At 37.3% G+C, this 27,887-nt stretch overlaps 1 protein-coding gene across 8 annotated transcripts in view; it reads right to left on the bottom strand.

The window, feature by feature from the left end:
- The window catches only part of FOXP1 (forkhead box P1), a 358,788-nt gene that overhangs the window by 75,836 nt on the left and 255,065 nt on the right, over window positions 1-27,887 (bottom strand). For 6 of the 8 annotated variants that reach the window (XM_038740740.1, XM_038740739.1, XM_038740742.1 and 3 more), the window contains 4 exons: window positions 18,756-18,893; window positions 17,558-17,647; window positions 11,837-11,996; window positions 6,002-6,203 (listed from right to left, as the gene is read on the bottom strand). In XM_038740740.1, coding sequence (XP_038596668.1) covers window positions 6,002-6,203; window positions 11,837-11,996; window positions 17,558-17,647; window positions 18,756-18,893 — 590 coding nt within the window. The remainder of the gene's footprint in view (window positions 1-6,001; window positions 6,204-11,836; window positions 11,997-17,557; window positions 17,648-18,755; window positions 18,894-27,887) is intronic. The other 2 variants (XM_038740743.1, XM_038740744.1) reach the window with 1 other exon arrangement.

Raw genomic sequence — 27,887 nt, 5'->3', positions numbered from 1 at the left:
TAGGCCACACTGCTTCTATTGCTGTTAGAACCAGACCTCCAGATTCAATAAAGATCAAAAAAATATATTTTTAAAATCCCAATTCTAATTTTGACAAGCACTCATTTTGATTCCCATAAGGTAATGCTCAACCTCCCAGGAGGCAAATGGGGAGCCATGGAATTGTTCACTTTATAATGGCTGTTTAAAAACACAAAAGAAAGTTATCTGTTTCTTGTTTTCCTCATTGCTAACCTACCATTCTAACTATAACTGTAGATATGTGCTCTTTAGATTAAAACTGAGTGCAGTGCAACTAAGCAATAAGAGTTTTGTATGTCACATGAAATCTAGGCAGGCACCACAGTGCCTGAGTAGACTGCAACAAAAACCGGTTAAGTGCATCAGTAGGCATTCTTCTTCTATGTTCAGCCTCCTGCTCTATTTATGGATAAAGATGTAATTCAATCACTGCAGTAAATGGATGGTATAAGCCTTAGCACATCCAAGGGAAGAAAGGCTAAGAATAATCTAGACCCTTTCATTTTAACTCCAAGCAATATGACTCTGACTCCATCTGGAAAATAATAAAACAAATGTAATGAAATAGATATTTAAACTAAGAACGAAACTCGGGCCCTGGAAATGCATGCGTATTTTGTGTTGAGATCAACTGATACCAAAGTGGATCCAAGAAAAACAACCAGGCTCTAATAATAATTATTATGATATTTGCTAAGCACTTACTATGTGACAGGCACTGTACTAAGCACTGGGATAGATACAAGCAAACCGGGTTGGAGAGTCCCTGTCCCAGATGGGGTTTAAAGTCGTGATCCCCATTTTACAGATGAGGGAACTGAGGCCCGGAGAAGTGAAGTGACTTGACCAAGGTCACACAGCAGACAAGGGATGGAGTCGGAATTAGAACCATGACCTTCTGACTCCCAGGCCCGTGCTATATCTACTACATGCCTGGCACATAGTAAGCGCTTAACAAATATCATTATTATTACTATTATTATTATGCATCTCATGTTCAGCAAATACACTTGGTAACAGCCTCAGCTTTTACTTCTCCACTTCTGTCAAATTCTAAAATCATCTGACACATTAAGAATTTATTTGATTTATTCCTACTAAATGATTTGTTGATATAAAGCATTTATATCACACTATTTGTGAACTTGCTACTGATGTATTTAGATTTTCAGTCCTGAAACTCTTAAAAATAAAAAATTTACTGGATCACCCATGACATCACACACACTGCTCCAGATATGCAGCATAAAATGGTGATGTCATAGACTGAGTGCCCCAGTTCCTAGCCTCTACCTGTCAAATGGGACAGAAACGCCCCAGAAAGGGGCCCTTCGCTCTGCTCCCCCTTTACGCCACTGTTCCCAGAGAAGTTCACCAAACACACTGGAGGGAGTACTGGCTTGCAGTTCAGGTCGTGTAACAGCTCTAGGGCTGGGCGGTCCCCATCCTCCCTGGAACACCTGTCTGTCCCTGCTGGATCTGAACAGCGGCAGGAAGGAAGGAGGGAGTGAGCAAGCCATCTTCAACTCTTTGCCCCAGAAATCAGGCTCGGGGCGTGGCAGACCGTGGCTGGGTGGTTGAAGGATTGTGCTGGCTGGACTGGGCGAGGTTGGGGTGGCGCCATGAGGCACCACAGTCCTAGCGACTTTGCATTCAGACACATCCCCCTGTGGGACCCAGCAGGGGGGTAAAAGGGTGGTGGTATGTATGTAGTCCATCGTTGCCCTCAGCCCCTGGCTCCTGCCCAGAGCCCTGTTTCTGGCTCCATCTGCTGAAGCCAGGGCTGGGAGCGGGGTAAGGCACTGCAGACCCTCCCCAGCCTGAAAGGGTGGCTTTCATTCATTAATTCATTCAACCATATTTATCAAGTGCTTACTGTGTGCAGAGCACTGTACTAAGTGCTTGGGAGAGTACAATACAACAATAAACAGACATATTCCCTACTATGAACTTACAGTCTAGAGGACTCTCCACCAGACATTTTTCATAATCAGAATGGTGGCTCTGGTACTTTGCCTTATATCAGAGTTAAACTCTGGCCTGTCCACCTTACTTACAGCACAGATTATTGAAAAGGTGCTAAACAAACACAAATAAAGGGTTTCCTAGTTCCTAAACACAGATATCTCCATTCATTTATTGTTTTAAAGACTAATTCTAAAAGGTGAGGCTCAGGGTTTGCTGCATGAACAAACATGTAAAACTGGAGAAGAATATATCAGGGTGAAAGCTTAAAAGTCTTTGCTTTTTCACATTTTATGAAATTAAGAAATCTTTAAAAACATTAACAAAAAAGTTAAACAAAGAACAATATTCAGCGGAAGCAACCAGGGTGTATTTTACTGATGGAAATCAAATTTCCTATAACATTCTTTTTTATTTTTTTTTTGGGGGGGGGGTATCCTGGCAATATTCATAGGAACTTAGGTTCTAATCCCAGCTTTGCCACTTTTTAGCTCTGTGACCTTGGGCAAGTCACTTCAATGGGCTTCAGTTACCTTATCTGTAAAATGGGGATTAAGGCTGTAAGACCCAGGTGGGACATGGACTGTGTCCAACCTGATTAACTTGTATCTACCCCAGCACTTAGTACAGTGCCTGGCACATAGTAAGTGCTTAACAAATACCATAAAAAAAGCTTACAAGAATATTTCTGGAATACATGTGACATCAGTTTAATGCAGATGCAAATATAAGGAGCTTGAAATAAATCCTTAAATTACAGAAAAGGCATATAATGGCCTAGCCCATAAATGACTGTTTTAAAAAGACCATTTTAAAAAGTGCACTTTCATGTTGGCATGTTCATAAGAACATATCAGTATAAGAACTCCATACTCACTCTATATTCATGGTGTGGTGGATAGAGCACAGGCCTGGAAGTCAGAAGATTATGGGTTCCATTCCCGGCTCCACCACTTGTCTATGTGACCTTGGGCAAGTCACTTCACTTCTCTGGGCCTCAGTTCCTTCATCTTTAAAATGGGAACTGAGAGTGTGAGCCCCATGTGGGACAGGGACTGTGTCCAACCCCATTTGTTTGCATCCACCCCAGCGCTTAGTACAGTGACTCACATAGTAAGTGCTTAACAAATACCATAATTATCATCACAACATTATTTTGTGGTATTTATTGAGCACTTGCTTTGTCCATTGTACTGTCCTAAACTCTTGAGCAAGTAAAATACAGAAGAGTTGGTTGAAACGTTCCCTGCCCATAAGGAGTTCATGGACTAGAGAGGAGTGTGATAGTTGCTCCCTTACACCTCGATCCATCAATTATGGATAATGATTAGTTATCAATGATATGATTGTGTTGGACAGCATGTAGTGTTCACAACTGAAGGAACAAAACTGGGGACTCCCAATGAGTTACTGGTGAGTTGAAAGGCAAGGACACCCAGGATTCTGTGGACATCAGGAGGCACAGCAGCATGGCTTAGTGGAAAGAGCACGGGCTTGGGAGTCAGAGGTCGTGGGTTCTAGTCCCGGTACCACTACTTATCAGCTGTGTGACCTTGGGCAAGTCACTTAACTTCTTTGTGTCTCAGTTACCTCATCTGTAAAATGGGGATTGTCTGTGAGCCCCACGTGGGACAATTTGATTACCTTGTATCTACCCCAGCTCTTAGAGCAGTCCTTGGCACCTAGTAAGCTCTTAACAAATACCATCACTATTATTATTTCAGCAGCCTTAATAGTTTCCACTAGCAGTCTACTGTGGAGCTATTATCCATAATTTCCATACAGAACTTATGTACATATCTTTAAATTCTATACTATAAACTATGTATTTATGTTAACATCTATCTCCCTCTCTAGACTGTAAGCTTGTTTTGGGCAGGAAATATGTCTGCCAACTCTGCTGCAGTGCTCCCAAGTGCTTAGTCCAATGCTCTGCACACAGTAAGTGCTCAATAAATACAATTGATTGACCGATAAATAATCTAAATAACTTTTGTTGAGTCTTCTACCACTAACATTCCCCTGTAGCTACCTTAACTTTCCCTCAAATAACTCATTGGGAATTTCACCTAAAGTATTCAAATTTTCTTGAACATATTCATATTTTCTGCCTGCAATCTATTTAAATTATTCAACAGCTCATGAGATACACCGTTTTGAATGCCCTCCCTTCTCATATTCAACAGACAATTACTCTCCTCACCTTCAAGGCTTTATCGAAGACAAGAGGTTTTCCCTGACTGAAGCCCTCCTTTCCTCTTCTCCCATTCCCTTCTTGGTCTCTTTATTCATTTATCCCCCATCCCAGCCCCACAGCACTAGTGCATATATATGTAATTTATTTTATTTATATTAACGTATGTCTCCCCCTCTAGACTGTAAGCTCATTGTGGATAGGGAATGTGTCTGTTTATTGTTATACTGTACTCTCCCAAGCGCTCAGTACAGTGCTCTGCACATAGTAAGCACTCAATAAACGCGATTGACTATTATTATAAACTCATATTGGACCAATAAAACCATCTGACTATTCGATGTTTTAGCCCAAGCATAGCCAAGCCTCGTGTACTGAAGATCCATAGACCAAAAACAGAATGTGGCTGGAAGCTGCGGATCCAAAAACACTCCCTTAGGGGTGAGCAGGCATTCCAGGAGGGGTTGGGGCAGGGTGGCAGCAAGTGGCTGAGAGCAGGCATTCCCGGTGGGAAGGTGGCAATGAGAAAGAGATGGCCGGAACAGGGGCCGTGGGTGAGGCCCAGTTGTGTACATTTCCCAGATCCGCATGGGTGGAGCCTCTGCCATGGTGATATAATAAATGATAAACCTTATGTGCACAAGCCAAACAGCAAGTGAAGAAGCGCAGTTTGGCCACCCCTGTTTTACCTTATGATTCACTCTTATTTTTAACCATAAAAAGCCTTAATTCCCCCACCCCGCGCCCTGCCACCAAACTAATAGGCATCGGATAATGCTGAAATCCATATCTGAGATCATTAACATGATACTTGTTAAGCATTTACTATGTACTAAGCACTGGTAGATACAAGTTAATCAGGCTGGACACAGTCAGTCCTGGTCCCACATGGAACTCACAGTCTATTAGTAACAAAATAATGGTATTTGTGTGCCAGGCACTGTACTAAGCACTAGGGTAGAAACAAGATAATTGGGTTGGAAAACAGTCCCTGTCCTACAGGGGGCTCACAATCTTAATCCCCCTTTTACAGATGAGGTAGCAGACAGAAAAGTGAAGTGATTTGCCCAAGGTCAAACAGAAGACAAGTCGCAGAGTCAGAATTAGAACCCAGGGCCTCTGACTCCCAGATCCGTGCTCTTTCCACTAGACCACACCACTTCTCTGCTGCTTCATGATATCAACATGAAGAATATTAATACAGTATTTCTTATTGAAGTGATATTTGTTATGATTATCACATCATAGTGTATCAAAAACAAAGAGCAATTGGCCATGAGGCAAATCATGCTCACTGTTTATAGGCTGGGTAAGCAAAATTTGCTTGATATCAAATTATGAGCAATTTGCATTATGCAACTGCATATGATTCAGGATCTTAGGAGGTTAAAAAGAAAAAAAAAATCAGTAAAGGAAGACATGGTCTAAATGATAAAGCAGTGTTCCCTTAACAAGTGTGTCAAACTGAAGAACTCAAAGGATACTGGGGAAAGGAGTTGGTAGAAAGAGATGCATATGTGATCAGTAGTGGGCTATCAACTGTACCAAGGTAATGGGGACTAATAGTCTCTTACCCCTGTTTCATAAACTCTAGGGTATATCTACATTAGCACTAATTCCATGTTGAAAAAGTGAAAATAATTAGAAGCTTCACACTACAGACTATATTGAATAAATTCTTAAGTAATTATGTGCACATTCAATAACATGGATCCAATTAGAAAGCATTGAGCTATAAAAGAGTTGTTCTCCCCGCCACCCCCGTCCCATTTTAAAAAATACTGCCTTGTAGACACCTATGCAAGTTTCACTGTCACCTACCTTTCCCTTTTTGGAGTGTGGACTGAGAGTTGGCCATTTGTAGAGGCATGTGTGTTCATTATTAAGGAGGTCTTTGAAGGTGCAGAAGAGGAGACACATGTGGTGGAAAGGTCCAAACTGCCATGGTTGTTGCTTGCAGTTTCCTCTGTGTGAGCACTTGTCACTTCTTTCCAGAGCTGCTGCAGTTCTGTTGGAATCATGCCTGAAATAAACAAATTGGATAATTAAATCAATTAACAGCTAATTCGGCCCTCTTCAAACAGTAATTAAATCAAAGAGTCAGTAAACAAAGCCTAGTGTTAGGGGTTTTTTTTTTTGGTGTGTGCATGCATGTATGTGTGCATGCAAGCGTGTGTGTCTTTAAAGGCAAATACAGAAGTAACACTTCATGCTTTCTTGTTAAATTGTTCAGCACGCAACATGGAATTCTCAATATAGCCACGTTCATGAAAAAGTGATAGAAAAATACTCATATTCATTTATATTTGAAAAACAAAGCTACTGGAATATACTGAAACTCCATCAAAAATGGTATTTCATAATTTGTGAAATATGAACTGTAGCCTATTTTTATACACAAGGAAGGTCTTGCAATAAGCATATTCAACCACATTATTAAGAAAACATTAACCACAACATAACTAATTTTTGTACTTAAGGTTTAAATGATGACAAATAGCTTTGTTATTAAATACAGTTTTTATTAATCACTTTTAGACATAAATTATGAATTTATATTGTCTTCCTGAAATGCTTTTCAAATTTTAACAGTCAAATTGATTATACCATGATTATTTCATTAGCACACCTATCTTCCTCATTAATTTTGGTTTCTAGTACTGCTCACTTAATTGATGGATGTGTCTACTACAAAACTGTGTAACTTTTTTATACAAGTAACACTATTATTACTGTCATTTCTTAAATCAATGCTAATGAGCCATTCAAAAATGAAATGAAAACATAAAATAAATTTTGGGATATAAAATAATGTTTTTAAAAAGGGTGAAAAATGGACAGGGATCTTAGGACAAAAACATTAAGTTGAGGATTTCCACAGAGTCATGCTAAGCAAACCTTTAATCGGAACCCACAGAAACAGTATACCTCACGTGATGCTAGGCAAATAGGGCACAAGAGAAACATATCTACAAGGACAAAAAGCCATGGGCTCTTTCAGAAAGACCACTTGAACAATGAGAAATTTTCCATGGTTTGAAAAGAGTCTGCCTTTGGATTTGGACCTTCAGGTGTTTTAGCTCCATGGCCATTGTTTCAATCAAGTGTAACAGAAGCTATCCTAGGAAATCTGCCATTTTCTGAAAATATAACAGCAACTGAAACAGGCATGTGTCTTACTGAACCCAAAGTATTGAATTTAAAAAGAAGCCTGTGTGCATTATATTCATTTGAAACACATAATAAAAAATGCCAAGGTCTAAATTTAATTTATTTTTGTCATTTAGAATACAATGGATAGATAATCATCTCAACGTGATCAGCCAAACATCTTTACTTTGCTAAACTGTTAAAGATTTTAATTATGCTAGCTTTGGAGAGCACTGGTCTAATGAGGCGATAGACTCCAGAGAATCTAAGTGGTTAAGAACTGTGAAATGAGTCTGATAGGATTTTTTTTATATTCACTGTGGATCGTTTGCATATCAAAGAGGAGTAAATTATTGCACAGTAGACCAATAACCTTCTCCGCCTTTCTGAGACTAGCATTAACAAAAACAGGCTCTGCTAACAGCTCTACAAAAATGATAGAATTCTTAAGTATTTGCAATTAATATATATTATAAAACAAGTTTCTCTTTATATATTAAGTGCTCAGATAGTCTTAAAACACATTTCCTGTTCTAAAGCCAAATCATTTTTCCTTCATAAAAATCACATGTCAATTATATTTTGATGGATTTTGTCCCAAATGAGCATTTAGTTATTAGACATATTCAATTATTATTTGTCCCCTGAAATTGAACCTCTGAGGCAAATTAAACAAAGAGAAAGGTCACTACACAGTCCGATGTCCTGTTTTGCTGCATCTGGGCTATTATTTTCAAACACCTTGCAAAGTGACAGTGTGGGATGTATTTTTAGCTAACAGGCTTGACAGGGCTGTCTGCACACTAACAATTACCTGTGAATATGGCTGACCCTTACACCACTGTTTACTCAATTGAAACAATAGTGAATAGACTTGTCTGTTGATGATAACATATAGATATGAGACCATACAAGTCACACCTATTTTTATTTTCTGAGGAACAAACAACATGAAAATAACTGTCCATTTTTCTAATATAAACTAATTGATAGTTGGAAATATTTTGGTAGGATAATCCTAACTGAATTTTTTGGTAGGATAATCCTAACTGCATTCAAATATTGTGGCTGTATTAATCCTCACCTTCAAAAGTAAGCAAAAAGCTTTCAAGATTTTTTTCCTATAAATTTTTTGTCCAGTGAATGCTAAAACAAAATGTAGTCTTTCCTTAAGGATACTGTACTTGCATGACTAATGAATATACTCAATAGTTTATCCATTTTGAAATAATTCATCTTCCAATTTTCAAATTTTAAGGGGAATTTTTTAATATATAAAAAATAGCAGCTTGTAATGGAACAGATGCATTGCTCCTGGGTCAAATTGAATTAGCTAATAGGAGAGCATCTGTGACATCAGACCGATACATAGCCAAATTACTCACCTCCATAACTATGGTCAGAAGGTAGCGTTAAACTGTTATTTGAACAATAAATCAAGGGTATGCTAACGTTTTGACAGTCAAGGTATCCTGAAAGAATCTGGGCAGCATTAAAGTAGGCTGGCTACCCATCACACTAAATATTTCCTCCAACATGACAGAATCAAACTATAGAAACTCATTAACAGATACACAAAAGGGGAGGGGACTTAAATATCTGCACTTTAGATAAGTTAAAGAGTTGTTAAAATATCATTTCCCTGAAAATGACTACTGCTATATGTTTAGGTGCCAATCAGAATGGGGAGGAACTGAATGAAAATCAACAAAGATTACCCAACTTCTGTAGAGGAGAAGCCAATCATGTAAAAGAATGGAGGCCCAAATGTATCCTTTTAAAACATCAGGTAATTTTACACTATTTAGAACCAGGAGACATTTCTTTAAAGCACTAAATACAAAGAAAGGCCTTCATAATATGGCTAAATTGCTGTCAGTTCTCAAATTTCACTGACAATTTATATAGCATAAATTTCGCTATTTTAATAAGACTTTGGACACGCCGAGTATGTGTCAGTTGGGAAAATACTCTTAAAACAAAAACATTACTTTTATCTAGTACGCATTTCTGATTATTTTAAAACCTAGTGCTGGTGCCTTGCAACATTTTCAGGACAACCAGTCCCCTTCATTATAAAGAAAATGCAGGCACTGGTTTAAAAAATGTATGTTGTGGGGACAGTTGACAGATTACTGTTCATGGAACTCAATTTCCCAACCCCAGGTATCACTGGCTCAAAGACAAACAGAGTTGATCAACCTTTTTTGTCCTTGTACCTCCATACCCAGGTGACCATGTTCAAGCAAGCAGAAAGTTGATTTAAACCTCATAATGGCATCAGTTTTAAGCCATCATCTCTCTGATAAAAAAAATTGTGTTGTAGTCCAACAGGTCTGAATTCTCGAGTTACTTTCTTTTTCAACTGAATCCCAGTTTCGCAAGGCATGACAACAATGTTATTAGTTCATTTCACTGCAAGAACCAGACCTCAAAAGGCACCTTTGTTGATGTTTATGTGATCTTTGGCAGACATGCAGGCACCCCTTAGGTTTTAAATATGCTTCTTCCTAATTTGTAGGAACTAATAGTTATACCAGACTGCTAAGCATATCAATCAATGCCATGACTGCTGAATTACCTACTGGTGTCTCTGATGTGTTACTGCACAGATTACACTTCATGCATCACCACATTCATTTCTTTCACATTACACATGAGCGTGTCTTGTCACTGCCCAATTGCCCTCTTTTGGACAGCTTAACTGATGTACTATAACAATGAACCACAGTGAGCAAACTTAATAGTATAGGAGCTGTGGGAAAAATAAGAAATGTTGAAGCTTGGGTCCAGTGGGTGTGTAAGAACACCTTGTGATGTTTACAACAATAAACCTGAAGGTGGAATTAATGCATATGATATCATTTTGCAAGCCCAAAAGGCAATGATTTGTATGCCCTCCACCTCCCTCAACAATACCCATTTCTACTGTTCTCTTACCATATCTTCAACTTGACATGGATAAAGGGGATACTGATTAAATGCCAAACATTTACGCAGTAATCACACAAATGGAGGAAAAGAGGACTTGAAGGTTGGAAAATTCACCAGTGAAATTAAGGGAGGGGTTGAACAGTCCAAAGAGGGTCTAACACAAGTAGGCTTTACAAGATCCCACAAGGATTGAAACTCGTGAAAGACATCACAATAACATAGCTATGGGTTGCTCCTTGTTGAGTTGTTTCGGGTTGATATTTTGCCCAGGTTTCACTAAACACATTCAGGTAGCACTTGGTACGCTCACATGGCTGGTAACAGACATAGAGATGCCTTGGTGAGTCCCACGAATGGGTTGTCTCTTGTTCAGTAGGTGCTTTGTATCAATTTCCCTGAAGAACTTTGAAATGTTACCCTGCTATATGTGCCTGTGTGTCTAAGTATTTTTTTAATGTTTTTTGGAAAGCACTTCCGATATGCCAGGCACTGTACTAAGCTCTGGGGTAGATACAAGATAATCAGGTTGGACACGGTCCCTGGACCACATGGGGCTCACAGGAACAGAGAAGTTAAGTGACTTGCACAAGGGCACACAGCAGACAAGTGGCATTTCTGGGATTAGAACCCAGGTCCTCTTGACTCCCAAGGCCCTGCATTTTACACCAGGCCAGGTTGCTTTACATGTACAGTGAAAGGACTCGGGACTGTGAGGAGAGAATCAAAATTTATGCATCAGACAAATGGGGAAGTATTTTCAGGAACATTGGCATGGTATGTTCCAAGATGTGGTTCTCCTTGAACTATGGAAAAATTGATTTGCTCAGAGCAGTTCAAGCCAACAGAGATGTCTGAAAACTGCAACAATTATCATTCTACCATGATGCTCCAAGTCTTTCAATATAACAAATTGAAAAAGGAATAAAATGAAAATTCATTTATTTTCTTGGCTGGGTCACAAAATTCCATGAACTACAACACTGGTTACCTTTAACTAAATATTACATAGACAGAGTTAGGGAAGGTATGTGGTGGTACCCATCTCAAAATTCCTGGCTTGAAATTTAAAGCTGTGTGAACAGCCTCTCAATATTAGAGCTTCTTTCCTTGCAACAACAACAAAAAAATCAAATGTTTAAGAAAATAAAGCTTTGCAGCCTACAGAATGATTCAATACCATTATTTGACATTCACATGTTCATAAGTATATGTACTTGAAACTGTGAATTAGGTTTCACATTTGATGCTAAAATTATCCAGGAAAATGCAGAAGGGCTTGTCAGATTAAAAAAAAAAAAGAAAAATGGTAAAAAGTTTCAATGCATCTGAAATATGACCGTGGGCCAAACGTAGTAGAAATAACACACTATGCAACCGTAGTAAAGTGGACTTATTTTCTAGTTCTGTCTTGAAAATTTCAGAACACCGATAGCATGCCACAACCACACCATTATCCGGATTACTAAGTATCCAAACGTTGTTATGAGTTTTTCCTTCAGTGATGCATTTATTCACAACATCTTTTCCTAAAAGGGTCAACAATAAAGCCTCACTTTCTAAGTCTATACATACCTTGAGCAAGAGGTTGCAGGGGAAGGGCAGGCTGCCCGGGCTGAATTGTTAGCAGGCCTTGGCGCTGCAAGGACAGGAGGTGTTGCTGCTGAAGCTGTTGCATCTGTAAAAGCTGCTGCTGGAAGGCCAACTGCTGTGTAGCCACCTGCTGTTGCTGTGGCTATAAGAAAATGGAGGGAAAAAATTGAGACAGATTTCCCAAAGATAGTTAAGTGACACAGTTTCAAAACTTCTCATCAAATACTATGAAAGGTTACTAGAGTGAAAAAAGATTCGATGCCAGGTCCCATTTATAATGCCAGGATTGTCTCACATACTAAGGCAAAAGATTAGGTTAATTTGTTACATTTCTATACTGGCTCTCACTTTAAACTAATTCAATCAAGTTATCTTTCTCCTCGCAAGTTTTTGAAAAGATGGGTTTTGTATTTAAGACATGAACTTCCAGACTGAAATTTATAATTATTCTCACAAGAAAGAAGAGAGAGTCACAGTACTCAGGGGGACTTGAAACTTGAACCTTTGAAGTGCAAAAGAACATGTTGCTTTTTTCACTCTTGCACAAGGAGAAGCTTTTAACTACTCTGTTTATCACTTCTGACATAAATAAATGAGAAAAAATCAGACCTTTGAAGAAGAAAAACTTCATCTAATATTGTTAATTAGCCATGACAAACGATGAAATAACATTGTAAATCTTTCATAGAAACAGCCACTAGATTTTAATTACACACATTCATAATTTAGCAAACAACATATTACTTGAATGTGAGTGTTTAATATATACAATACTTCAGGCTTCAGATTCTTTAATTTTCCTTCAGCTACGGAAATCTCTTGGTTTTGGCTCCTATGCTCATCATGTATTTTATTTCTTTATGCTTCAAAACCCATTAAATGCTTACCATGTTGACAAATATCTTTTTATTTATTGTACAGTGACAGGAGGAAAACTTTTGTTGTGTAAAACATCAATGCATCATGCTAGTGTTTTAGCAGTTCTTTTTGCTGGCCAAAAAAAAAAATTATTGTAGATTTCCTTAGTAATTATCTAGAGTGATAGAAAGATAATACAGTGTAGTAGTACAATAAATAGAAGGAAATTATCTAATATCCCTAATCTGCTAGGAATCATATCAAGGTGGAGGTCTTCTGTGAGCCCACTGTTGGGTAGGGACTATCTCTATATGTTGCCAACTTGTACTTCCCAAGCGCTTAGTATAGTGCTCTGCACACAGTAAGCGCTCAATAAATACGATTGATTGATTGATTGATTATCCACATTGTGGGTAACAATTATGGAAAGGAAAATTAACCCTCACTAAACTACAACAAAACAAATTGACTCGGAGAAAATGATAAGTTTTTAACTGAACAATTTAGCTTTACAAATTAGGATGTCCTCACATTATTTGGGGATCACATAATATAGGTGATAATAAAAACGTTTGAAAAAATTATAACCTTCCAGGTCTTGCATGCGATGGCCAAGATTTTTACTGAGGGAACAAAAAGGACATTTAACTAAACTATGGTTTTTTTATATCTGTATTTTCACAAATATAACCATATGTTCCAAAGAATTGAGTGAAAGTTCACAGGAGAAGCAAAAGAGTTGTCTTCCTCATAATCCCCAATAGTTAATTTCATAGTTAAAACCCTCATTCCCATATTAGCAACCAATTTCAGACATACTATCATGCCACTGAGAAAGTTAATTGTCTCACTCTGAAAAATACAATCTATAATACTAAAAAAAAACATTTAAATGAAAAGCCAGTGTTTCCATTTTAAGAACAGCATGCATAAAATGATCCAATTGTTTTCAGTCCTTTTCTAGTTATCACATTAAATAGAGAAACCAGTGATAGTTATAGTCATATCAAAATTAATTTTTCCACTCTTGCAGCAGAGATTAATTCTTAACAGACAAAAAAGCAAAACCAACATTACCACAAAGCACTTGGGGTCAACCATTCTCTAGATTAAGCACACTGGCTTTTGTCTTGTTTTGGGGTCTTGTCGTAAATAAATGTTTAAAAAAGTCTTTATCTAAAATGACTGATGCCTTTTCTGTTGTCTCCTCAGTTATCCCTAAGAAAAACTCATGAAAGCTCTCTACATTTGAAAAGCCAGGATATAAAAGTATACAAGGCCCATTGTCCAAGAAAGAATTTAAAAGCAACACACTGTTGCCAAACTGTGCTCCCCACCCAGTTACCAAACACAGGATACAAGCCAGTTTGTTTACTTCTCACAATTGAATGCATATAAAAAAGGTCTCAGTGCAGTCCTGTTGTCAGGTCAGTAGTCAGTGTTAAAATGCTGAAATATCCTGATAAAACTTGCATTTTTGATCCCCTCCCTAAAGCTTCTGTCAAAGGTCTGTTTTCCTTTCTTAGGTTACTCCCTCCTGCTTAACGTAAACTGTCATAACTGCTGGAGGACAAACTGTCATAACTGCTGGAGGACAAACGGTCCTTTTAAAACAATCAACTTAGTCTAGTTCGAATGTAAAATTTTTTAAAAAAGGGATTCTTCTTATGCTTTGATTGCTAATTACACCGGCCTTCTGTTTCACACATCAGTTAAGCCATATATATAGGCAGTTCCATTGGGATTTGCAAAGTTCTGAATTTTTTTAGGGCTAGTGTCCTCTGAGTTTGACCAAACACCTAATGGCCCAAGTGTACTCTAAATTTGTGCTGGAAATGCAACCTCAATACCATTTTTAAAGACATGACAGCAGTCTACTGTCTTGGTACAGGTCAAATCTCTTAATACAGAGATTAAAAAGCAAAACCCAAACCCTGACAGGACAAAATTATGAGCCACTAATGACTGGGGGATTCAGTAAATTAATACACTTGTTCCATCTGTCGACATCCAAGTTCAAACCTTGTTAAAATCATAACCACCAGTCCACATCATGAAATTGTTACCATGTGATTCTATTGTCATTTTTTAGCATAAAAGGACCAACTGCATGATAATTTCCCAAGAATACCCTCAACGCAGGAAAATGAGGATCTTCCTAATTGCAAGCCATGTGGGATGAAATTTATTGTTAGAGCAGGCCTCAACCAAATCCAACTGCACAAAAAACATAGTACAGCCAGAGACCTGTTCTCTTGTCCTTACATATCTAAGACTTAACACTATTCAACTCAAATAAGAAGGAATTTTATTTATTGCAGTTTTGCAAACATATCCTATGTCAGAGTGACCACGGTAAATTAAGTATATTGTAATACTGAAATGCCATCATATGTCTAACTTTCCCTTCTCCCCCACCTCTTTTTTTTTGAACGTAAACTACGGGATTTTGGAAGGGGAGGGGAGAAGGGAGGAGAAGGGGGGTGATTTCCCAGAACTATAAGCCATCATTTTTGTACTGGAGATACTCTCCTTTCTGACAACTGCAATTTCTAAGAGTTAACTTTTATCATTCATTTTGCTGTGTAACTTTCCCCTTCAAATTTCTTTATCTGCCCTCTCAGCTCATCTGAACTTTCATGTTCTCCCAGCATGCAGGCATGCATTCCAAACTATGTCTAATAGACCAAATAAGAGGTTAATAAGAAGTGGCAACAGAAAGAAAAAATACAATCCCTGGTAACTGATAAGAATGACAGTGGCAGCCCTTTATTGTTTGTCTTCAAATATAGAGTTAAAGATCTTTAAAAAACTAAATTTTGATGCCTTTGAAAAGAAAGAAGCACAAAATAACAACAGGGGGTTATTGCCTGCCAGCCACAGGGGAGAAGCTCCATAATTCTTATTCTCCCTTTTGAAGGCTGTTAGAAATCTGATTCAAAAAAGCAACAGCAGAAAGAGAAAGCCTCTTGAGGCTATAGCCATTTCCTGTGATCATGCATAATGTGCTTCAAAAGTGGGTTTTTACCAATTCTGTTGATCAATTGCACCTCCTTCATATTCCCTCTTTTTTCTGCTGTGTTTACATCTGATGTGACTCAATGACAAGCACTGTCTGAGACAGTGAAACAGACCTGTCATGTTGATTTATGGGCGCATCAAACCACGACTTGTCCAAACTGAAGCTCGCAGTTCATTAATTAGAGAGTTGTGACTTTGAAGTCAGCTTTCAGACTGTGGTTTTTAACATTTGGCTTAATTTATATGCTCTTGAATGTGGATCTCTAAGGAAAAAACTGAAATTCCCTTCTTGTCTTTGAACTTCTTTTGACCGCACAATAATCATTTCTTTGTCCAGAGTGATGCCTGCATCCCAGAGTCATTAACGCGCATTGAACTGCCACTGATGAGTAAGCCCTACTGAATTAGAAAAACAGCCAGCAAAACAAAGCTGAGAGCATTCTGCACAGTGATATCTCACAATTACATGCCTTCCCTCCCTGTGCCATTTCCATTTTAATTACTGTTAGTCCTTTAGATTTACATTTTAGACACTTTTTAATCTGTTTCCTTTTTATTATGGCAGCACCCGTTAGCGCCACTATACTTAAGGTTGTGTCAACATTTCCATTATAACCCCCACTCCCTCCACAGTCCCTCTATGCCACATAGCCCCCTGTCTTGTGGGGCTTATAAACTCCCCTTGTGAGAATGCGCTGTGGGCAGAGAACTAGGTGTGCAGGTGAGTTATCAAATGTGTCATTCCTGGTTCGGTTTGGGAAGTGGCCAGGTGATAGTTGGGTCATTTCTACTGGTGATGTCAATGCCATCATGTGTCTCCATGTGGGAGCCCTGGAAACAGGGCCAAATGGCAGTACTTTTTCATACTGGTAAGCCGGTAAACAATGACCGAATGGGCCCGGGTGCCACCCATCAACAAAGAAGCCCTTAAGAAGAGCTTTACATTATTTACTGATTGTGACCTGGAAAATTGCTGAAAATATTCTTCAGCAATAAGAATAATCCACCATCATAAAAGTCCCAAGGGACAAGAAAGACTACGAAGCTCCTGGGGTGGCCAACAAAGAATACTGCCAGTTTAACACCGATACATCTAGCCTGATGAATTGTTATTTATTTAGCAGCCCCAACGTGCACACAGCTACAAAGAAGATGAAATAGTGTAGACCCTACCCTAAGGCCTTAGCATTTCAATTTTAATAAGAACATGCAGGTTCCCCTAAGTCAACTTGTTCCATTCTACCCTGGAACGGCAGAGATGTGAATTCAATGTTGCCCACCCTTGGAACAGGGAGATGAAAGGAAAGATGGAGTTTCAGCACTGGTCTTCCTATTTCACTTTTGGAAATCAACTTCACACAGGATGCTCCTAGTATGATGTCATTTCCCTAAACCAATAAAATGGCCAAAACCCTGAGCTGAAGTTAGCATTCTTGCACAAAATTGAGGGTAAAAGAATTTCCATTTTCTCTGGGTTCATTTTTGATTGTTAGCTTCTCTCCTTGTCTCTCCCTCACCCCCATTTTCAAGCCAGCGTGAAATGCCCAACTTCCTAAAGCATCACTGTGGATCTTGCTCACAACACTTGTTCCAGTACTCACATTAGAAGGCAAATGTGAGTCAGGGTTATAAAATATGTGGCAGTGAGCAAATGGAACCCACAAAAATAAGAGAGAAAACAGGACAATAACTCTCATCTGAAAGCTGAGACCCGATAGAGTCAGCTCAGTTGTGCAATCATTTAAAAGATGAATGACAGTTTAATAGCCCCTAGACAGTCCTCCAGGATCTGTGGTTTGAAAGTAAAATATGTATTGTCTGTACCTCTTTAGGCTGTTTTCCAGCATGCTGTTGTTGTAAAAGTTGGAGCTGCAACTGTTCCTGTTGTTTTTTATAAAACTCTTGAAGCTGCTGCTACAAGGAAAAGAAAAGATGGTAAGTAAAGTGGAGAATCAATTCAGTGTCCCTTTTGGTGTGATACACAAACTGTGATTTGAAAAATAGCATCCTTTTATCTGTAATGGTCTGACCTTTAGTTTGAAACTCAACAATAAATTCAAGGCACACTGACTATTCTTGGCATTATCGTTTGAAAAGTAATCTCCAAAATGAACTGACGAAAAACATACCATTTTCTACACCAACTAATTAAAATAAGGCAAGGAATGACCTTTGATTGTAACAACAAAGCTAAAATGCCCTTGCTGAGAGAGCCTGGTAAATTGCTGTTGTGAAACATAAACATGCTTCCTAAAGGACAGGGTTTGACTATATTAAAATGTGTTGTTGGAATACATGCATACACCGTGTGAGCACTTCCCCTGGCCCCTGAGTCTTTCCCACCCTCTTCCCCCACATAAGTGTGGATGTAAGATATAGTCAGTTTTGATGTCCTTTTGGTCAGAACATTGGCCATGGAATGGCAAAAATGACAGTATGGAGTGGACTTCAGTGTGAGCATAAATGAATGATTTAGTATCACACAATCATCTGAAGCTTCAAAATGACTCTTAAAGAAACTTTTGGGTATTGAAATGGGCCCTGCAAAAACTGCTCAATTTACATTTACTGATCAGGTGTGATACTGAAACTACTCAATATGGCTTCATTTCTAATGGTACTGTTTACTCTTTGGTTTCAGTAGGATTCTTACAAATGAGACAGTAGTTTTCAAATAAGAATACTTAAAAAACCCCAAAACTCTGAGAACCTCAATTACCCAGATAATCCAACACATCATCATCTTCTTTTAACTGCGGCAGGCTAGAACATTGGAAGTATTTGACGCGCTTTCTTCTAAACATTTATTTTCAAATGATTACACAGCACCCTGGAAACTGCTGCTATCTGTCCCTCTCCCCCCTGCCCCAAACTTCCCATTTTTAGGGTTTCAGTAAGGATCCTTGGTATTCAAGAAAAGGACCGATGCAGTGGTTCGGTTGCAGGAAGAGAATTTAGGAGCATGAGTCCTGCTGGACCCTCCATGGCATTCATTTGAACAGTTGTAAAAACAAACAATTACCTGTTGAAGCATGAGTGCCTGCTGCTGTTGGAGCAGGACCTGGAGTTGCTGGGGTGTTAGCACTTGCTGCTGGAGGATCTGCTGCATTTGCTGGGGAGTGATAACTTGAGGTGTCATCATAGCCACTGACACTGGAACCTAAAGTAGAAATAATGTATTAATAGGGGGTCGGGAAAACATCGTTAGATGCCCTTGTGCCATTCTTAAACACTGGTCATTTTGATGAGAAATTTGCCAATTTTCATGCATGAGTAGCTTTTCTAGAGTAGGAAGAGCTCTGTAGCTCTTTTTGGTATTCAAAGCTGGAAGACATCACTCTCAGTTGCACCAATGAGTCTAGCAATGGGCAAGAGGGCAAAGGTTCAACGTTGTACGGGGTCCAGATGAAAGCTCCAAGTGTGAAGCCCTTCTTAGAAATTTAACCGAAAAAGTATTTTATTTTATTTTTACAAATGGTGCCGAGTTCTACACTATGTTCTACTGCTTATTAAAGGAAGGAATTTTAAGGAAATCAATGAAAGCTCAATCATGTAAATCACAGCACCCGTGTACCCATAAAATTTGAGTGGAAAGACCCTACTATGATGCCTCTACTGTTCCATATTCACCCAGTATACAGATGTCTTCAATTCTTTCATACTCTGTGAGATACCATTAAAAGCCTCTTTCCATGACATTTCAGTGACAAACAGCTACAGTGATGAACTTGATAGCATTTCATATTTGCCACTGTTAACATGTTTCTGCACGGGCATCTTTGCAAGGAACCTGTACACTGTATCTGAAAGGATGATGTCTTGTTCAGATAAAACACTGACATTAAAATGACAGGCTGTCTTGGCCAAGGTTACACAAATTGTATTCAAGCGGATACCTAATGACAATACTATGAATTCTGCAAGCTTTCTAGAATGTAATTTAGCTACTCAAAATAATCACTGCACTTGTGTTTAATTTGCAGACTACATGAGAACAATTTTGTCAGTCCCTGCAATGCAAGAAGACTATTTCACTAGAAACTAAAACAAAAAAAAAAAAACCCACTCCAAAATAAACACACGCTATGAAGGAAAAGACAAAACCTGCATGACTTTTTTCACTGATATTTAAGCATCATACTTTTTGTTAGTTTCAAATCAAACATGTGACAGCAAGAAACTAAAAGCAGTAAAAGATAGTTTGCTAAAAAAGGATCTGCTGTCATTTCATGTATTAAAATAAAAGGTAATAACATGTTTTGCACTTTGCCTGTGTGCCACTTACAAAAAAAAACAAAACACAGACAATGACTGATCAGAAGATAAAAGAATTAAAAAAAAAATCCAGGGTAGCGGTAAGCAAAAAGGAGAAATGCAGTATTAATTTTATGTAACATAATGTCTTAATATGCAGTTTATCTTGACTTTTTCACATGATTTGTCCTGTCATTTGCATAGCGAGCTCTCATTCCTAATTTCACAGTCATTATGCACTGATGTCCTGATTTCTCAGCATCACTAATTTTGATGAACTAAAAATGGTTCCTGAAGGTCAGATTCATGTACAGTGAACATCCACCGGTGTTGTTGTGTACATACTGTGTATGCATACAGTCATATGTTCAAAATGATTCTTAAGGCCCAGGTTTGAAAAGTCAAATAAAGCTTATATTCCTTTGGCAAATCATTAATCCAACACTGGATGGTCACCAATGAATTCTTACTATTGTAGTGTGCCTATGTGTTTAAATTTACACCTGGTGTAAACAGCAGAAATTTATTTCTGGTATTGTCAAATGTGAAAATCAATGTTCGTGCATTCAATAATGTATGTGAGCACAACTGGTCTTTTAAAAACAACAAGTCCACAATATACCACCTATCAGGGTTGGGTATAGCTTTCTTTCCAGGAACAACTATGGCAAACATTAAGGACTTCATCGACATACCCAACAAATCAGCAAATGAATTAATTCCAAACATTCTTCTGGGTGTTCATTTTAATTGTGAATTCTACAGTAAAAAAATACAGACTGCAATTATCACTCATCTGTTGAGACACTAATAGTACTGTAATCACAAAAGAAGTTGACTGTTCCTTCAGATCTACATCACCATTTATTGAAGCCAGATGAAGCAAACAAAGGAAACACGCATAACTTTTTTCTATGCTTCTGGTTGATATACAATACAAATGTTCTTGAGCCAGATTCCTAATGGTGATGAACAGGAAAAGGGACAGGAATAGGGTGGCGTAAAGTCTAAACAGTGGTGATAAACATTCATTTAGAGAAGTGATAAGGTGTGCCCTCCAAGAAACAATTTTGTATAAAGCATTTTAATAGAAACTTGGGGAAAAAAATTACTCTAATCGAAATAATTCACCACCATGGGAAAAAAATGAATCTGCCTGAGAAGCCCTGCGTCAATTTTCAATTTCAATGGGGAACAAAGTTGGAATGGATAATCGAAATTCACTGATAATCCAAAAATCTCATTTTAGCTCATACTGAATTTTTAAACCTAGCCCACCAAACCTTTTTCAGAACTGCTAACAGCAAAATTAACTGATTTGATCTTCATCACCCTTGCCTTTCCTCCTTGAAGGTGCTGATGAACTGTCCAAAAATTAAGAGTATCAGAAGGGAGGAGGACTATCAGGAAAAGAGCCTGAATAATCCACACAAACTGTATAATCAGTCCTCAAGGAATCAGGAATTAATTCCAGTATACGGATTGATTCAATTTAGCTTTACTATCTGAAACCACATTTTTACACTAGTTAGCTTTGTGCCTCAAAGTGAGCTCTAACTCTAATTTATAAATGTAATAAAATTTAGATTTACCCAAAGTTTCTGCTCCAGCATATCATGAAAATAACTTATGGAAACCTTTAACAAACATATTCAAATGGACCAGAAACTATTGTGTCAAAAAAATCTGAGTACAATTTAAGACTTTAAATAGTTAAGAATTATGGCCTATATATCCACTCCCTTAACTCCCAACGTCCAACTTTTTCATGTAGCTAGTCCCTACTAATACTAGGAATCAAAGGGCATGCAGCACCAGCAATAGGCTATTATAGCCCACACTTTATTACCCATTACTACCGAGGTCATTAGCGGTAAGAGTGATTGTACTGGTCTTAACCTATTGATCATTGTAACTACTATCATTTAATCCCGTGTTGAATGTCTGGAAAGCTGCTAAAGGCACACAAGAGAGAGTGCTTTAGCATTGAGAAATATAGCCGAAGCTTGGAAATTACACTTTGATTCATAAAATCTAGCCAGTGGTTTAAATCAATAGTATTTAAAACAGTCATGTAAGTTCTTAACTACAGTTCTCTAATATTTATGAGTCCCTTTTTGAGTCTACTCAGTCAAAACTAAACTTTATCTTACATTCCAGGCAATATTCTTTACATTACTTTTGATAAAAAAAACATTCATTTCTGATGTTTTGTGTGCTAGAAACCCTATAGCCGAAATGGGAGTTTAAGACAATTCTTGATTTTTCTTTTCATTGACAATTTGAATACAAAAAAATTATAACCCTAACACTGCAAATGCCTTAACCATGTGAGTATATAGAAATGAGTATGTTTTATGAGTTAACAATGAATCATAGAAGGCAGTTTATGAAGAGCTAGAATAATTCAAACTGCCTTCAGGGATCAGAAATTCAAATTAAACTCCTGGCAGACATTTAAAGAATACTAGCAGACAAAACTGGCAACAGGAAAAGAAAAAGCCAGTTAACACTGTTTAGTTCAATTTTTAGGAGTAAATAATGAATTAAAAAATACTCTTCTGGATACCATTGTTGACTGATACCAATAGGGTGTGGTAGATACCCAGGTGCACATAAATCTGGCAGTAATGGTAAAAATACAGCTGTGCTTTGGCTATCGGAACTCTGCTAGTATAGACCTGCTGTCATTTTAATACCATCAACTGCAAAAAAAGTCTTCAGTACTAACAATTGTTATTTAGAGCCTGTACTGCTGGCTAGGTTCTGTCCATTTGATATTTTTTCACCTCAGTACCTTATGTTAAAGTAGGGCAGTAAAGTAGAATATGCTTGACTTTTCCTCAAAAAAAATTGCGGAGAAGGGAAACACATTCAAATGAAGGAGTTGTGCTGGCTGAGAGAATCTACACATTGCCAACAAACATCAAAAACTAAATGATCATCACTTTAATTTAAATGAAAATATTTGCAATTAGTTGAGCCATAATAAAAATACACCAACCTAGGTGATGTATACATGTAAGTAGGCTAATAAATCCACTGAAATATGCACTGTAAATAAAGACTACAATTTTAAAATTACACTGCATGTCAGTGTCTTTTTACCTCATTTAATGAGTATGGAATCAACCATCCCCCAGATATTTACTAGGCAGTTGAAAATTGCCCAAATTTGAGGGCATTCTTTGGTCCTTAATTTAAGACCTTTCTATTGCCTTTTTGGAATGGAAAGGTGTCCTCCAAAAGGCAGCAATTGGTTCTTCATTTCAGAATTTTTGCTAAATAACTGAGTGGTTGCACAAAAATGAAAGATCGATCAGTAAACGAAAACTGGAAAAAAAGATCATGAATAACTAACTCGGGTCAGATTCAAAGTGACTATATTGAGAATAACCTGTGTAAAATATGAAGTAGAGAATCTCTAAATCTGACAATACAAAATATCTTTCATTATTCAATTGATAAATGGGTACAACTGTTTTGTCGGTAAATGTAAAGCTCAAAAGTACAATGCCTCAATCTCGATCCATTCCCTATAGAATTACAAAAGTATTGTGCAAGATATCTGCATCCTAGAAGTATAATATATTTCTGACATAATATTTCATCTTCAAAACAAAAAAAGCACACTGCTAGGTCTATACAGGTGGAAACCATAATTGTTTCATTATGGAATTTCACTTTCTGTATAACTCTTTGAGGCTTATCTATTTTGCCATAATTCTGTTCAATGCGTTAAAACAGGTAATGTTTATTATATTAATGCAGCATCATCTAAGAAGTCATTAGCATAACTGTTCTTTTGGTAACAATACAACTACTTATTAAAAACTGCAAAAAAGCCTCTTTAAAATCAAATGAACATTTTATTTTTACCATTTTGTTTAGGATATGTTATCAGGGGAATAGATATTTCTTTGAATATGGGCCTGCATTACCTGAACTTTCCTGCATTCACAGTATTTCAGGTCATCTGGTCTAATAAGCAACTACTCTTAAGGTTTTTAATGCTGTTCTTTTGTCTTTAAACAAAAACTGGAATATATTCATATTTGTTTACAGCAGAGCCATTAGTGAAACTTCATTTGACCTGATCTACAATTTCTCACACACACCAGCTTTCCAAGTGCCTGGGTAATTGTTTTAGTTATAATAAATATCAGTTTGATATTATCATTTTTAAAAACCAAGTATAGCATTCATCTTTCTTCCCCCAACCTTTTCATTCATGTAGGTGGAGTGGAAAACAATCTAATGTACGTGATTCAAAGAAGCGATGACATTTTATGATGGTTAAATACAAAGTGCTACAAAAGCTCTTCTCCAGTTTAGAAGTAGACCAGTTTCATCAGGGTACCAAAAATACCCAAAACTGCAAGTCTTAAACTCATGAAGAAAAAAGGACAATATGTTCCAGCCACAGAAACTCAATCATTTGAGCAGTATTTGTTCTACCAGGCCAAGTTTAGTTAAATAACAAAAGTTCACAACTGAATCAGCAACATACCTAGAAATATGCCTAGATTATAAAGGAACATTTTAGATAGAGGAATTATAGGTCAATAGCTAAGTATCATTACAGTTGACAACGAAAAGCTTTCTTCCTAAGTACATTTTTGGACAAAATTATATCTATACAGATCCATTTTTCAGACTTCAGACGTATTCTCCAAGGTGCTAGGCAGTTTAAATAAGGACCATATTAAAAGAGTAGAGTTAAATTAGAATTCAAATACCCAGGTATACCAACCCAGGTATACCAACATGAGCTATATTTCAAAGTTTTTTTAATGCCACTCAATTCTATGCTTTATTTAGAATTACAACTTCAGATGCATACAGTGTGTAGTTTCTCACAACTATATCAAGCACCTTCATCTATACATCACAGATAGCAAAGGTGCAAATTAGATTCTAATGAGAAAATATCAGTTTCTTCTTTGACAATCTTGCCATTCACTGATTTATTTCTAATGAAGACACACTCCAACCGGCAAGCTCTCTATGTGTTAAAGGTCAAAACACATTCAAAAATGCCTAGCAAAAATCAAGGCAAATGGGAAACCCATAAAGAAACCTTCTTATAAAGTGGCGTGGCAATTAGAGTAATTGTGTAAAAAGCCATCTTCTGTAAAAAAGTAAAAGAAATTAAGCTGCCACGACCGTAACAGGTTAGATGAAAATCAAAATTTAATGTATTCTCCCTTGTGTCATCGTGTTTTGTCAAGACATCAAATAGAATTGTAAAGTACAAAATAACAAGCCCTTGAGAAATCACAGAAGCCGACCTTTTTGATGTTGTTGGTTTACCTTGTTCTCAGTTATTTGAACAATGATGTTTCAGATTTAAGGGCAAGATAAAGCTTAAAAAATTAAAACGTTACCAGATATTCTAAAAAGTGTGATATGACATCTCACCTAATCAATGAGCACACAGGTATTTTAAAACCGATGCTAATATGATCTTCAATCAATCTGTTTAGTATTCGTTTTGTAACATTTCTTCTACCTTCAAATAAACTTCCCCCAAACAATAGGCAGGTTGGAAAGGTGTAATAGAAAAAACTACTTGAAATGTAAAGACCAAAAGAGTGGGTGCTACTGTTTCCAGCTAATTCATTCCATCTATTCTGCATAAAGACTACCTTGAAAATAAGTATTTGGTCTTTTCTTTCTTACATAAGGAAAATAAACCTGAGCAAAGAGTGAGATTTACAAAAATAAAGACATACTGCATCGTTTTACTGAACTCTGAACAACAAATAAGTTTCCAGTAATGCAGTTCTGCTTTCAGCAAAACAAACAATCCATTCAAAACCAGCCAAGCCTTTCACCAAACAATAACAAATTTAGCTTATGGTGTCAAGACTTTCCCACAATCGAGCTTTGCAGGTGTTGGTAAAAACCTAACCCCCATCACTTCTTTTCCCAAAAAAAGCACATCCAAAGCATTTAAACCTACAACTCATAAGGTTCTAGACATATATCTTGCCAAATGCTTTTTTCCAAACACACTCCCAAACTGCTATTGTATTTACAAAAAATATTTACATCAAGAGATCACATGCAAGAGTCTTTTCAGTGTACATGAATCTTCCTCTACCTCCAGAATAAAAGAGCCAACAACAGTAACTGGGTGTTACAGAAGAACAGGCACTTATTTAATGAGTGAAACACTGAAAAACACAGTACTACTCATGGAACACCTACCACTAATGAGCACCAGTACAGGTCAAACCCCCCCCCCCCCACCCCCCAAAAAAAACTAGACACTCTGAAGCTTGCTTAACAATTCAATTGCCTACTCCACTATGCCTTTATTTAAATGCCCACGAAATATTTTTACCATGTCCATACAACTGTTGCTGTACTTATCACTTGTTTACATTCAAAGTACATAAAGCATCAGGCATAAATGTTAAGGCTTTCAGTTAGTAAAAACAATATATCAAAAGTAATTTCTTAGTGTTACTGCAGCTAATACTACGATTAACTTCAAAATGCTAAACCTAATCATACCAAGTTAGATTTTATTCGTATTCCTGTAATGGACACAATGCCACTCAAATCAAAACAGCAACCCTTTTGCCTATAACAATCCAAATTGATTCATAAATTCATTGTTTATTTTTTAATTTCACTGTCTCATTGTAGTGAGTTTAGCTAAAATTATGATGCAGTGGCAAAAAAGCAGTTCATTTTTCAAATAACTGTTCCTGTCAGTGTAAAAATACAGGATAAAATGTTTTGATGTCTTTTCTAAGGTACATTTAATTGTAGAAAACAAAAAAAAAGCCAAACCAACCCTCCAACCCTTTCTATCACAAGCTTTCTTATGATTTATGGTTTAACCATCTCAGCAAGGTTATGCAACACTGCGTGCCTTTAGATGCATTATTGGAGTCAGTTGAGATTTAATTAAGATCACAGCCTCTAAAATCCCTGTCAAATGAAAATTCACAGAAGACAATACACTATATACCCTCATGTAGATTGTTTCATTCCATGCTCAGGAATAACGTAAGTTAATCCTTGTTTTTATGGTGGCAAACAAAAGTACACTAATTTTGTTTTCCTCTGACTCTCATTTTGCTTTCTATTGTATAACAGTAGATCATTCAATTTAGAGAAAATAAAATGTGTTTAAAATGGCAAAAAGCTACTCAACATTATTCTCATAGTGCAGCTATGATGTCATCACATTTTCATTTAGGCTAACCATGTCCATCAGAGTCATTTAATGACATCTGTGCTTTAAAACAGATAAAGGACACACACACACACACACACACACAGATTTATTTCAGGTTACTTTAAGAAACACACCTAAAGCATAATAAAATGAGCCCGTTGTTGGGTAGGGACCGTCTCTATATGTTGCCGACTTGTACTTCCCAAGTGCTTAGTACAGTGCTCTGCACACAGTAAGCACTCAATAAATACGACTGAATGAATTTAGCCAGAAGAGTTTTAGGAAAAACACATGCAGGTTATGTCAGCATATGGGTTGCCAATCTTGAATTATCAGTGCACATTAAAGAGAAAATTAATTACTTTTCATTGGATTTTTCTGCAGGTTGATATTGGTCCAAACTAATCTTAAAAGAAAGTGTGTAGCACTGTAAGACTTCACCAGTCTACAAATATTTTTGTCCATATTATCTTAATATCTTGTTGCATATCTCATGGTTTAGAAATGACAGGTGCTAACAGTCTCCTGCTTGACAGACCACTACACAAATAACTGTCTTGCCTGAAAGGGCTAATGCACTATTAATGAACAATAAATCAACTTTGATTATAAAGTGTCAGACCAATCAGTTTTCAGTTCAGCTCTATCACAGTAGGGTTAGTCGGCTTGTCTCTGTAAAGGTAGTATTTTGGTTTCAATTTTATG

Source organism: Tachyglossus aculeatus, chromosome X1 (assembly GCF_015852505.1).
Source record: "Tachyglossus aculeatus isolate mTacAcu1 chromosome X1, mTacAcu1.pri, whole genome shotgun sequence".
Lineage (NCBI taxonomy): Eukaryota > Metazoa > Chordata > Mammalia > Monotremata > Tachyglossidae > Tachyglossus > Tachyglossus aculeatus.
The sequence above is the reverse complement of the archived record's forward strand: the minus strand, read 5'-3'. Positions and strand labels throughout refer to the sequence as shown.